Source organism: Typopeltis vanoorti, chromosome 1 (assembly GCF_054136105.1).
Source record: "Typopeltis vanoorti isolate ZY-2024b chromosome 1, IOZ_Tvanoo_1.0, whole genome shotgun sequence".
In the NCBI taxonomy this organism is placed as follows: domain Eukaryota; kingdom Metazoa; phylum Arthropoda; class Arachnida; order Uropygi; family Thelyphonidae; genus Typopeltis; species Typopeltis vanoorti.
This window is the reverse complement of record NC_143549.1, coordinates 89,531,130-89,546,295: the sequence shown is the minus strand read 5'-3', so window position 1 is coordinate 89,546,295 and position 15,166 is coordinate 89,531,130. Positions and strand designations below refer to the sequence as shown.

General features: G+C 35.6%; 1 protein-coding gene across 3 annotated transcripts in view; it reads left to right on the top strand.

The window, feature by feature from the left end:
- LOC150110190 (nuclear pore complex protein Nup93-like) overlaps positions 1–15,166 on the top strand; it is a 314,507-nt gene that overhangs the window by 271,864 nt on the left and 27,477 nt on the right. For all 3 annotated transcript variants that reach the window (XM_090392052.1, XM_090392041.1, XM_090392034.1), the window contains exon 20: positions 4,740–4,858. In XM_090392052.1, the coding sequence (XP_090248178.1) occupies positions 4,740–4,858 (119 nt within the window). The remainder of the gene's footprint in view (positions 1–4,739; positions 4,859–15,166) is intronic.

Here is a 15,166-nt window from a genome sequence, read left to right as displayed (position 1 = left end):
ATAATAAGATTGCTTTGCATGCTAATAGCTGAGCTGTACCACTTCATATGTGATTTACATCATACCAGGATGTCTAATAGAACACAGGAAGGAAATAATCTTCAAAGTGAAGATTATTAGCAAATGGAGACATGTAGTTTCTCAGTGTGTATAAATCTGTTTCTGAAGCATCTCTGACATGTGGAACAGAAACTTTGTATATAACTTCTTTGGGTAGTAGAGAACAGTGTTTAAAGTTTCTCATTATTTTATGCATGGAGTAGATACGATAACCATTAGAATAAAATGTGAATTTAATGAAATTTGGTTCGATTTATAAGCACTTCTGTCAAACAAAGCACACACACATTTTTTTTTATATGTAAGTTAAGTTAATTTTTATCCCTACATTCTCCTATTGACAGTTCCAATGTCTTATACAGGAGCATACAGGTATCTTGCTTTGGTCTCTTAGTGACAGACAAGTTTGGTATTTATTTGAATGATAGAACACCAAAATTACAGTTCGGTCTTGCTCACCATGTGCTATCTCTACCAGACAGAGTTCAGTAGAACAAAACCAGAAGTTCTACACACAAGTTGTTGCTTAATGAGAAAGCCTTGGAAAAGAAAGTCGTGAAGCTCTGCTCTACAAATTGAATTTAAATAGGAATAATTGCCCTGGGTTTTCCAGTCATGGAAATGTGGGTTTATTAAATCCAGCATTGCTGTAATTATTATTTTTTAAATTAATGTACATCTTTGTAATCTCTTTATGATCTGTTGAACTCTAGTGCCAGCCATGTTATATCTGGCTTACTACCTATTAATATCATAGATCAGATCACATGCTTCATCATTATACTTAAATGCAAACATGTTCTGCTCTGTTTATTGTGATTAATTAGTCAAAATAAGCAGAGTAGAATTATGAGCAATGCACAGAAAATAGCATTCTGTGCTAAATTTTTTGCCATTTATAAAAATTATATAAATTTATCCTTTTAATTCTCTCATTACATTTTAACAAGCATTTAGTTATATCCAATATTTCATATTTTAATAGCATAATAAGAGATTCAAATAAACCTTTCTAAATTTCTTGATGCTATTCAGAGAAGAGAGCAATTTGGCTTATAAATTATCTCTCCTCTCTCAAACTCACTTTATCTTGTTTTACAGCTGCACTGTTTCAGGTGTCTTTTCTACAGTTACTTCTGAACTGCCACCATCATCCCTCCATTTTCTGTTGAGCCTGTTAATACAAGAACAGTAGCTGCAAGCATCCTTTTTTCAGTACAACTACAAATACGCTGAACCTACTTTTCCTTTTCCTCTTTTATTATGTCCACCTCTGTAACAGTCTTCTCATGAAGTGTTCTTCACCAACTACATTCTCCAACCTTTTAGGAAAATTGTCAATAGGTTTCTTCTTCTTTCCCAACCATCAGCTGCACTCCACACACACCACACACAAACTGATTTGCTATAGGTTCTTCCTCTCATATATAGAATTGATATCAAACACTTCTTGAATAGATATACTTAAAATATAATATACATATACATCTTATTGACATACATTGGTGGATACTTGCCGTACTGAAAGAATACCTCAGAATTGGTTGCGCCAATCATGCATTGTCTGCTCCACTTAACGTTCAACTGGAAATACATGTTTTCAAGTTCCTGGCTTTCAGAGGACTGAAGACATGGAATTAACAGTTGAAGAAATCTAGAATTCTGGAGAATGTTCCAACATCTCTAACAAATTTGGCAAATCTTTTTATTGATTGATATTTGTGACATAGGTTCATGTATTGTCTTTTCTGGATGCTTTTTTGATTACTGTATTTCCATTTAAATTTAAGGATTTCAATGCATTTACCTCATGCAAACTTAGAATGTTTCTTTCTGCATGTTAAAAATGTTTTGGCTCTTTATGATGATATCATAATTTGCTGACCACTATCTTACCTTAGTTCAGATGTATATTGAAAGACTTAAGTATTGTTGATTATTCATACTAGTGTCTCATGGTATTAACAACACCAGATGAAACAATTAAATTAATTTATTGAAACTTACTAATATTTTGCTGGTTTTCTAATTAGCATCTTCAGAGTAACTGACAAGCATAAGGCACTCAACTGCAGAATTGGCAACAATTTAAATGTAATTGAAACAAAATTAATGTCCAAACAAGGCTCCCTCTCTGGGCCAGATAACTATAAAGTTAATTTGGAGATGTTCAATTACCTGGTCTTAGAATGACTGTCTCCCATATCTTCAGCAAATTGATGCAACCATATTTGTCGAGGTTGGCTGAGTGCTTCATAGCTGATGCTGATTCCAAAAATAGTCTCTCAGACCTATTGTAACTGCTATGTAATAACAATTATATTTCATTTAATCCTATGTGACAGAGTATCCAGAGCATGGTCTGGAAGTCCTGACTTACCATACAAATGATTGTGGATGTAATTTTTGGGTTTTTCAAGGCAGATGTTAACTGATCTACAGTATGTTGGAAGTTTTTTCCCACTTGGTTAGACTATAATAAATTTAGTTTAATCCTTTATCCAAGTGTAAGCAAACAAAGTTTGCGCCTGAAGTATCTTCAGGACTGAGGCAACTCGTGGTAAAGGTGGACCAAGCTCTCATCACTATATCAGTCCTGAAGGTACTTCAGGCACAAACTTTGTTTGCTTACACTTGGATAAAGGATTAAATTAAATTTATTATAGTCTAACCAAGTGGGAAAAAACTTCCAACATCTTTCTCTAAATCCAGAGTAATTTAATAAGGTGAGACACCTTTTGGCAACTCGTATAGATAAATATGACTTCTCCATTACTTCCACCTTAGTATCACCACCTCTGGGTAGTGGCCCTTCCCTTAATGCATAGCATTATACATGTCCACAAGGAGATGTGCTTTGCATTATGGGAGATATTAAGACAAGTAGTGATGAGAGCTTGGTCCACCTTTATCACGCGTTGCCTCAGTCCTGAAGATACTTCAGGTGCAAACTTTGTTTGCTTACACTTGGATAAAGGATTAAACTAAATTTATTATTGAAAGTTCATTTTTCACTTGGTTAGAGTATAATAAAATTAGTTTAATCCTTTTTCCAAGTGTGAGCAAACAAAGTTTGCGCCTGAAAGTATCTTCAGGACTGGGGTAAGGTGGTACAACACCAGGGTAACTTGTTGCAAAGGTGGAGCAAGATACCAACACTCCTATCTCAGTATCTCCCCTATAATGCAAAACACATCTCCTTGCGGATATGTCTAATGTTATGCATTAAGGGAAGGAAGGATTAAACTAATTTTATTATACTCCAACCAAGTGAAAAATGAACTTTCAACGTCTTTCTCTAAATCCAGAGTAATTTATTAAAAAAGGGTGGCACACCATTTGGCAACTCCTATAGGTAGAGATGACCTGCTAATGCTTCTGGCTGGTATCTCCACTTGGGCTTGGCTCCCACTGAAGAGACCTCAATAAAGGTCGAAACTAGTCTGGGTAGTGGCCCTTCCCTTAATGCATAACATTAGACATATCCGCAAGGAGATGTGTTTTGCATTATAGGGGAGATACTGAGGTAGGAGTGATGTTAGCTTGCTCCACCTTTGCAACGAGTTGTCCAGGTGTTGTACCACCTTACCCCAGTCCTGAAGATACGTTCAGGCGCAAACTTTGTTTGCTCACACTTGGAAAAAGGATTAAACTAATTTTATTATAAATTTATTATGATCCACAGTATGTTCAAAATAGACTAAATTGCAGGCATAAGGAACTTTGTACAAGGATTAGTAATAGGATAAATTTGAGCTTTGGGAGAATGGATGAAAGTGGCAAGCTGAAGAAATGGTTTGAATGTAGCATGAAGATCATATTTGCTGAGTTATCTTTTCTGATAACTCAGCAAATTATAACATTAAAATTTATCCTATTTTAATAAATAGGATAGGAATAGTTTTACTGATCTACCATTAACTGGTAGATCAGATAATATCCGTCTTAAAGAACATAAATTACATCTGTGATCATCTGTGTGGTAAGTCAGGATTGCCAAGCCATGTTCTGGATACTCTGTCACATAGGATTAAATGAAACATAATTGTTATTACATAACAGATACCATCGGTCTGGAGACTATTTTTGGAATCAGCATCAGCTAAGAAGCACTCAGCCAACCTTGACAAATACGGTAGCATTAATTTGCTGAAGATTTGGGAGATGGTCATTCTAAGACAAGGTAATTGGACTTCTCCAAATTAACTTTATAGTTATCCAGCTCAGAAGTGGCACCCTATTGGAATATTAGTTTCAGTTACATTTGAATTGTTTCCAATTGCTTCAGTTGAATTGCTTTGTGCTTTTCAGTTATTATTTGTGCTCTGAAGATGCCAGTTAGAAAACTAGTGAAATATTACTAAATTTCAATTTTTTTTTTTTTAAATACCACAAAGTGCATTATACTATGAGTTTTCTCTCTTATGTTTTTTTTTTTTTATGAAATAGAATTCTCTCTCACACTTAATACATGCATTCTTGGTTAAAGAGTATTCTTGTATTGTTAATATTTATGTTATGCACACACCATGTGATCTACAATACTATTTGAATAGATGAAGTTCCTGTCTTATGAATTTGACATTTTTGTAATTGATATACAAATTCTTAACATTTTATTCTAAATATTAAAATATTAAATTGTTTTTAAGTTTAAAAGAAACTTTATTTTTTTCAAGAAACATGAAAAAGTTTTAGAGCTATTAAACAAGCTTCTTAGCCAAGTAGTTCCACAAATAAGCACTCCAGGCTCAACAAGAAGTAGATTGGAAGCATTAGCTTTAGCAATTGCAGAAAGGTAAGAAGCAATTTAATTTTGATTTAGGTCACACTGTTTCAAATTATATATTTTGCATCATCATCCATTTCCTGATATGTATCCTCAAGGGGCGTACAGATATGATAGTACTACATGAAAAACTTACATCATTACTAACTTCCTATCTACAATTTTCCTCCAAATCAATCTGTTACCTGTCAAGACTCCAACATTATCAGATCCTGTATTTCTATCTTCTAAGGCACTTTTTACTATATCTTAGTCATCCTCTGGGTCTTTTTCCTGCCAACCTGGCACTTGTTTTGCTAATCTTTTCACTACCATTCTGTTTAAGTGATCATACCACCCACATACCTAGATAATAAGAATGTCAAGTTCTATCCTAATATTCTTGTTTTTAATATGATATTGCCATTGATGCCACCTGTTCACACCCTTAATCCTTCTCAGGACTCTCATATCTGTAGTCTCTCTCTAGTCTTTGGTCAAGTGTTTTATTAATAACCCAGCTCTCAGATCCATAAGTTAAAATTGGCTTGAACACTGTTGTATACAGCTAATTTAGTGTATTCACTAATTTCTCTCTTATTCCATATGAATTTATTCAATTGACTTCCCACCATACCAGCTTTGCTGATTCTGTTGTCTATTTCTATATTTAATTTACCATCTTCAGTAAAAATCGTGCCGAAGTAACTGAAATGTTTTACTTGTTCCACAGGTTCTCCATTCACAACACAGTTGACATTTTCAATGATTCTGCCTATTTTCATTGTCTTTGTCTTTTTATTGCTGACCTTCATACCATATCTATTACAACAGCTATTCAGTTTAGTCAGAGAATCTTGCAGACTTGTAGCGGATTTATTTAGAAGTATAACATCATCCGTATAAAGCAAAGAGCTGAGATTAACATCTCCAGTTATGATAACAAGTTTAATACCACTTTCCTTCATAATGTGATCCATATAGATAATGAATAACAGAGGGGATAATGTACATCCTTGTCTGATACCAGATTTAACATTAAACCATCTTCCTGTACATCTTTCAATTCTAACTGCTGACTTACAACTCAAATAAAGACTAAGTATTGCTTGATATAATGATCCACTGACACCATGCAACTGTAGCATTTTAAATAGTTTCTCTCTTGGCACCTTGTCATATGCTTTTTCCAGATCTACAAAACTTAAATACAGATCTTTGTTATATTCCCATGATTTCTCAACTATTTGTCATAACGTGAAAATCTGATTCTGACAGCCTCTGTTTAGCCTGAATCCAGCTTATTCTTCACCAAGCTTCTCTTTCACAATCCTTCTCAACCGTTTCTCAAGTATACTTGCCAAGTATATTATCTTACCAGGAACACTCAGTAATGAAATGCTTCTGTAATTCTCACATTCAATTTTATTTCCCTTTTTTAATATATGGGTACTATGTGAGCTCTACTCCAATCATCGGGAATTTGTCCCTCTGTCCAGGCCTTTTGAGCTATGCAGTGCCACCACTGTACGACTTATACCTCATACTTGAGCATTTCTGGTTGATTATCACTTCTGTTGAGTGTTTTTTAACCACTGTGTCATCACTGCTTGTTTCATTTAACAATTTTTTGAAGTAATTACTCCATACTTCAAAGGATATATTTTTTCTCCAGTTTTCATGTCACCTTTATCATCTCTAATTCCTTTTACAGCACTCTTTTCTCCATTTCTGAGCTTCTTCAACAACCTCCAGAATATCTTTCCACTTCTTGATATTTATTTTATTATGTTCTTACCAAAGTCTTTCCATGACTTGTTTAGCTAGTTTTTCACGCTGTTTAGCTTTCTTACATTTGTCTTTGTATTCCTCTAAGAGCACAAGCATATGCTTCCTTCTTTAACTTCCTATGTTCATCCTGGAGTTCTGATTTTTCTATCCTAGCAGACAACCTCATCACATGCCTCTCTGGCAGAATCAATGTTTTCTTCAGAGTTTGCCACTGAATCTCCAATTTTTGATTCCTGTTCTCAAACTCTTTCATTTTTTCTTCGATAATCTTTGTGTATTTTAGTCTACAGCTCACATCTGAGAGCTGCTCAACTTTTATTCGCTTTAAAACTTTCTTACATGTTATTCTTTTCGATATGAAATTCAATTTTATCCTGCTCAAGACTAAATAGTGATCACTTCCTGTTTCGAATCCTCTGTACACCTGGTGTCCTGCACCAGGCAGAAAACATCACTATCAACAATAACATAGTCAGTGCGACTTTCCTTATTTCTTTCCTCCATGTGGATTTTTGCACATTTTTATATATTTTTATATTATGCAGTTGTATATAATTGCATTGATAGTGATGGAAAATCAAGAGAATAATTATCTTTCAAAAAAAAAGGAAGAATGACCATGGAAGAATATCCTTAGTGATTACAGATGGCAGAAAATGATAGATCAACTACAATTAACTGAATTAATTAATCACTTTGGTAAGGTATACATTCTGGACCAATCCATGAGCTAGAGATATTAAAGCTGTTACTAACACTTGATTCAAATACAGCAGTCAAACTGGATGGAATATCAACAAGGATACCTAAGGAATGGGAAAGGGTTATCATTGCCCCTGACTTAGTCAAGGCTTAACACATATGATTCCTGACGAGCTGAAGGAGAGCAAGATAATTCCAATATACATGAGTGGAGCTAGAACTGATGTAACAAATTATAGACTTATTGGTATCTCTGGTGTCAAGGTTTTGGAGAGGTTGATTAGGAATTGCATCCAGAATTGGGTAAACAGTACTTAGCTCCTCTGTAGAGAACTGCATGGGTGTGTTAAATGTAGATCTCATATTAGCAGTTTTGCTCTATTCTATGCTAGTGACAGTAGAGTTGGTTGTGATGTATGAAAGTTCTAAGTGAATGAATGTGAAAAATTGGCTACACCTATGTTTTTGGAGACTGTAGCCAATTTTTCACTTGTGGCCCTCTGCCTAAACCTCAAGTGTGGGCCTTGTTAGTCTGGGCAACATCCCAGCCAGTAGTGGTCTCTTTGGTGTGTGTGTGTGTGTGTGTGGTCATTTATGAGGTATTAAAGCCTTAAATTGGCTGCCAGTATATTGGACTGAGGAGTTACTGTTCATAGTAGCCCCAACCTGCATTAGGCAGATGAGGAACATGGTGATAATGGTGGCTAATTCATTAAATTTCTTTTCATTCATTGAATCCATTGCATTTTAGATTAATGAAATGTATCACAGTATTATAAATTGAGCGCTTATGTCCAACATTCTTACAAATGATGTTAAGCAACACTGCCCAGTATTAACACTAATAAATCGTTAAAATGCACAAATAATAATAATTCACAATGAAATGTACCTAGTTATTTACCTGTAATAAAATTCATATGAAATACTCTGCTATCAAACTAATTTCAGAATAAGTAAAACACATGAACACTTAATATGATGTCAGTTTAGCTGACAGAGGCTGAACATCAGACAACATATGGACATAAAGGATGAGTTATCAGTTTTACACACTCTTGCTCTGGTAATTGACTAGATTTTTCTAATATTACCAAGCACATAAATTTGTGTTGGGTATACAGATAAAATTAAATCGTCTAAATATCAGGTTAAATAAGTTTGAATCCATGTAAACCAAATACAGGTAAACAGAGGATCTGACACTATTGGAATCATGAGGACGAGTTATCAGTTTCTCTACATTATATTTTGAGATTTGCTTCTTTTAATTTACAGAGACCAGATGAAATTAACACGTTCGCTGCCAACTACGAGTATACTCGTAGTTCGTATATGAGCTTCACAAGCCAACTAAGAGTATACTCGTATGTCGATTTACCGACCTCCTATGCCAAACACGAGTTATCCCTTTGTATAATTACCTTAATTTGGACCCTTGGATTCTGAATAAAGAGGAGAGCATGTCTGGGGGCTTGGTAGAAGAGAAATAATTTCAACTAAAATATAGTATATTGTGTATATGCCTCAGATGCCAACTACGAGTATACTCTTAGTTCGTATATGAGCTTCACAAGCCAACTACAAGTATACTTGTATGTCGATTACCAACCTCGTATGCCAAGCGCTAGTTAATCCTTAGTATAACATCATAATTTGTAAATCAATTTTAAACTCGGCTTTCCTCAATATTTTGTAAAGCATATAAATTGGTTTGTTCTACTGAAATTGTGAGAAAATCTTCAGAAAAGAAAAGTTCAACTAACCTTTTGATACTGAAATTTCCAGTGCCAATTTTAAAACCTGCAGTTTCAACAAAGTCAAATTGTGGGGGCTCTTCTTCTGAATTTTCCCAATAAGTTGATGTTGATGTATTTGGCTGGTTGCTAACTTCATCTTCAAAAGTTTCTTCATCATCGGAGTCACCGCTAGAGTCGTCTGTAGGATCATCTTCGGAATCGGAACCAAATATTTCATGAAATTCATCATCGCTCATATTAGCATAAGCTTCTACTTCTATATCAGTAAGTTTTCTTTTACTGGTCATGGCGAAATTGAAGATTCTCATCATCATCATCATCATCATCAAATTCCTGCCATGTACCCTCAAGGGGTGTACAGGATATGACAGTACTACATGAAAAAATTACATCATTACTAACTTCCTATCTACAATTTTCCTCCAAATCAGTCTGTTACTTGTCAAGACTCCAACATTATCAGATCTTATATTTCTATCGTCTAAGGCACTTTGTACCGTATCAATCCACCTATATCTTGGTCTTCCTCTGGGTCGTTTTCCTGCCAACCTGGCAGAGAACACTTGTTTTGCTAATCTTTCCTCTCCCATTCAATTTAAGTGACCATACCATCTGAGATTAGCTCTGCTAACGCATTCCTGGATGCTGACAATGTCAAGTTCTTTCCTAATATCCTCATTTTTAATATGATATTGCCATTGATGCCATCTGTTCACGCCTCTAATCTTTCTCAGGACTCTCATATCTGCGGTCTCTAGTCTTTGGTCAAGTGTTTTACTTCTGACCCAGCTCTCAGATCCATAAGTTAAAATTGGTTTGAACACAGTTTTGTACACAGCTAATTTAGTGTTCCGACCAATTTCTTTCTTATTCCATATGAATCCATTCAATTGACTTCCCATGATACCAGCTTTGCTGATTCTGTTGTCTATTTCTATATTTAGTTTACCATCTTCAGTAAAAATTGTGCCTAAGTAGCTAAAATGTTTTACTTGTTCCACAGGTTCTCCATTCACAACACAGTTGACATTTTCAATGATTCTGCCTATTTTCATTGTCTTTGTCTTTTTATTGCTGACCTTCATACCATATCTATTACAACAGCTATTCAATTTAGTCAGAGAATCTTGCAGACTTGTAGCGGATTTATTTAGAAGTATAACATCATCCGCATAAAGCAAAGAGCTGACATTAACATCTCCAATTTTGATATCAGGTTTAATACCACATTCCTTCATAATGTGATCCATATAGATAATGAATAACAGAGGGGATAATGTACATCCTTGTCTCAGACCAGATTTAACATTAAACCATCTTCCTGTACTTCCTTCAATTCTAACTGCTGACTCACAACTCAAATACAGACTAAGTATTGCTTGATATAATGCCCCATTGACACCATATAACTGCAGCGTATTGAATAGCTTCTCTCTTGGCACCTTGTCATATGCCTTTTCCAAATCAACAAAACTTAAATACAGATCTTTGTTATATTCCCATGCTTTCTCGACTATTTGTCGTAAAGTGAAGATCTGATCCTGACAGCCTCTATTTGGCCTGAATCCAGCTTGTTCTTCACCAAGCTTTTCTTCCACAATTCTTCTCAACCGTTTCTCAAGTATACTTGCATAGATCTTGCCAGGAACACTCAGTAGGGAAATACCTCTGTAATTCTCACATTCAGTTTTATTTCCCTTTTTATATATGGGTACTATGAGAGCTCTACTCCAATCATCAGGAATTCGTCCCTCTGTCCAGGCTTGCTGAACTATGCAGTGCAGCCACTGTAAGACTCTTATACCACCATACTTCAGCATTTCTGGTCGAATATCATCTACTCCTGCTGCCTTTCCACATTTCAAGCCTTTGATGGCTTTTTCTACTTCAAGTATGGATATGTATTCCTGACTGCATGCCTGGTCAGTGTTTTTTATCACTGTGCTGTCATCACTGCTTGTTTCATTTAGCAGTTTTTCAAAGTAATTACTCCATACTTCAAGGATATCTTTTTCTCCTGTTTTCATTTCACCTTTATCATCTCTAATTCCTTTTACAGCACTCTTTCCTCCATTCCTAAGCTTCTTCAACAACCTCCAGAATATTTTGCCACCTTCTTGATATTTATTTTCTATATTCTTGCCAAAGTCCTCCCATGACTTTTGTTTAGCTAGTTTTACACACTGTTTAGCTTTCTTACATTTGTCTCTGTATTCTGTAAGAGTAAAAGCTGACTTATTTGCCAGGAACTTTTGATATGCTTTCTTCTTTTCCTTCACTGCCTCTTTAACTTCCTGTGTCCACCAGGGAGTTCTGATTTTTTTATCTTTGCACACAACCTCACCACATGCCTCTCTGGCAGAATCAATCAATGTTTCCTTCAGAGTTTGCCACTGAATCTCCAAGGTTTGATTCCTGTTCTCAAACTCTTTCATTTTCTTTTCAATAATATTTCTGTATTTTAGTCTACAGTTTACATCTGAGAGCTGCTCAACTTTTATTCGCTTTAAAACTTTCTTACATGTTATTCTTTTCAATATGAAATTCAATTTTATCCTGCTCAAGACTAAATAGTGATCACTTCCAATTTCAAATCCTCTGTACACTCTGGTGTCCTGCACCAGGGAGAAAACATCACTATCAACAATAACATAGTCAATGAGACTTTTCTTATTCCTAGCCTCTTCTCTCCATGTGAATTTGTGCACATTTTTATGTTGGAACATGGTGTTAGTAATAACCAGTCCATGTCCTGAGCAGAAATCCAACAGATATTTGCCATTATTATTAGCTTTGCTCTTTTCTCCAAATTTTCCCAAAATATTTTTGTATGTCTCACAATCATTTCCTACTCTACTATTTAGATCCCCAACAAGGACCAACTTTTCCTTTTTCATTGTGTCAGTTGCTTTTTCTAAAGCCTCAAAAAATTCCTCCACTTCTACCTTAGTAGAGCCTTCTGTGGGACCATAGGCACAAATAAGTCTCATTGTCCAGTTCCCCATTCTCATATTTGCCCACATTACTCTACTTGAGACTGACTGCCATTCAAGAAGATTAGCCTCGTATTTTGTGTTGAATACTATGGCTACTCCTTCTTTTCCTTGATTGTTATTGCCTGAATATAACATTTTGTATTTATTGCTCAGAAAGATCTCACCAGTTTTGGTCTTTTTTGTTTCAGTCACCCCTATTATGTCGATCTGGTACTTATCTAATTCCTCAGCTAGCTCCATTTCTTTGCCATTCAGGCTTCTTACGTTGATAGTACCGATCTTTAACTCTGGTGATGTTGAGTTGGGGTTTGTTTTCAGATTTGTTCCAGTAGCTGACTTTTCGCTGTTCGCCCTGGTTCCCTGGCGAAAACAACGGGGGCCTTGTTTAACCGGGCGACGCCCCAGCCGGCATGAAATTTTGTCATGTTGTACCATCATTTTTTATTTTGGTTTAACCAATAAGAATACAATTTGGTCGGCTAAATCCCAAATTGCCAGCCCATCCTCGTTCGTTCAGTATCAAAGTAGATACCCAACAGGGTGCACCACGAGAAGGTGAGGATTGGACATTAGGTCAGAAGCCCTGGTCGGTTCTCCGCATTCCTTTAAAGGCTATGTGGAGGTCTCCTCTCAGTTATACAGCTTTGACCCTTAAGCACCCTTAGAAACTAAAACTGAACTAGACACAATAAACACTGCCGTCAGCACATGTAATATATAGATGGAAGTGATACGAGATTACTCGTAGTTGGCGTATGAAACAAAATTCGATCTGATAAGCCGGCTACGAGATTACTCGTAGTGACCTTGAAGATGGGAGTGATACGAGATTACTCGTAGTTGGCGTATGAAACAAAATTCTGTCTGATAAGCCGGCTACGAGATTACTCGTAGTGACCTTGAAGACGCGAAAAGCGCTTGGCGTGCGGGGACAAACTATGACTGAGTAGCGTGGCAGCGAACGCGTTAAGAATATTTCTGAAATGTTATTCAGGAAAGGTTTGAGAAACCTGTAAATGACAGGATACAATTTAAAAAAAAAAAAAAAAAATTAGACTTAAGGCTCACCCAACCCTAATGTTTCAATCATAGTAGTTTATGCACCCCCCCCACACACACACAGTGAAAAAAATGAAGAGTTTGTTGAAATTATGTAGACTTTGGGATTGCCTGCATAGAGGGATATTCTTTTTTATTTGAGTGGACCACTGCAAATGTGGGAATTGCTACAAGAATATAACGGTTTAGGCTCATATGGTAGTTTGGTGAAGAATGTAACACCCATGACAAAAGACTATTGGATACTTCTCAGGCTAAGTAACACATGAATTACTACTAATGCTGACTCCCAGCATCACTTATGACATATTATACTTGAACATCGAATATCTTGGTACTGTAGTGGTGGAAAACATCTTTTATGTGCATGCTTGTTTTGGAAGAAACTGTGGCACAGATCATCAACTAGTAAGAGCCAAAGTAAGACTGAGACTTGGAAATCTTCATAGGGAGTCCCATCCTACTAGACTGGATGTTAAAATGATCCCTAGAGGGTTCACCAAAGAAACATCAAGGCTAGATGCTCTTGAAATACTCTGGGAAGGACTCAGACATAATATAGAATACAGCTAAGAAGCATCTATGCTAAATTAGAAGACATAGGGAAAGAATATAAGCAATTATGCAGAGAAAACAGGAAACTCAGTAGGCAGGACAATGACAAATATTATGCTAAGAAATGTGAAGATAGAGTATCAGATGAGAAGCAGAATTACAAGAGAATGTTTGGGCTAGTTAATGAACTTAAGCACAAGTTTGGTCCAAATTGAATGCTATCAAGAATGGGAAGGGACAATACTAATGGACAAACAGGAATCAAAAACAAAAGAAATATTTCTCTGAAGAATTGCACAGGAGTGTCTACCATTTCAATACCATACTGTTGGGCTGGATGATGATGTGATTATGTATCTTCCTTCTTTCTTTTTATAGAAACCAACACATGCATAGGAAGATGCTATAAACAGTCGCATCATCCAGCGTGACAGTGGCATTCTAAAAATACAGGTATCACTTGCTCAACATGCCGAAATTAATTGCGGCAATCCCTTGATATATGCAGCAAGAGTTTTGATTAACGCACCTTTAACCCTGAAGAGCTTGCAGCTGATCTGACAGATACATGCAAAATGTTTAATATAAATATTTTTACACAATTCAGTGTATGGCTTGGAGGTCATGAGTAACTTTAAATTCATATGTTACGAGTGATATACCGCACTGTTTTTTGCTGTCAGTTTGGTTTAACACATGGTATGTAAAGGTTTGCGATATTTGACAGAAAATTGTATCTGAGAGATACCACGACCTCCGATGTCAGTATAGTATGGTTTTTTTTTTTTTTTTTTTATTCTTTGTTCAATAATTTCTAGATTGTAACTGAAAATAAATAAACCATCATGTATTCCTGAAATAGAGAACCAAAGGCTTATTTATCATACATGTCCTCTAGGAGATGTGCTTTACATTATGGAAAATACTAAGGAAAGTGATCTGGAGCTTACTCCACCTTTACTACGAGTTGCCCACAAGATTGCTTATGCTCGCATCCGCTGAAACTTTTAGTTTCTATATATTCGGCACGAAACTCCTGTAGTTTCTATATTCGGCTATGAAATAACGTTGGATTCAATATCCACTTAATTTGTACCATCGTGTATTATATTTGCAGTGTGTCTTATTGCTTGTTTGCCGAGGTCTGGAGAGTCATTTTGCTTGTTATCGTAGAATTTATGCCGATAAGAAAAAAACTAAAACTGTTCAAACGGCTCTTGATAACTTCTTTTGATAAAAAAAATTGCAGTAAATAATGTAGGGACAAGTATTTATTAAACATTTACCTTGCATTCATTTTTTATCTTTCCTAAAAGAGTACCATATAAAACGAATTATTAATACAGTAATCGATCATGGACGAATTGTAATTTTGACCATTGATTATTAGACTTGATTAAAGCGATTTTGATATATGCAGTAACGTCGAGATATTAATTAACCGTGTTAATCGAGGGATACCTGTACTTACACAC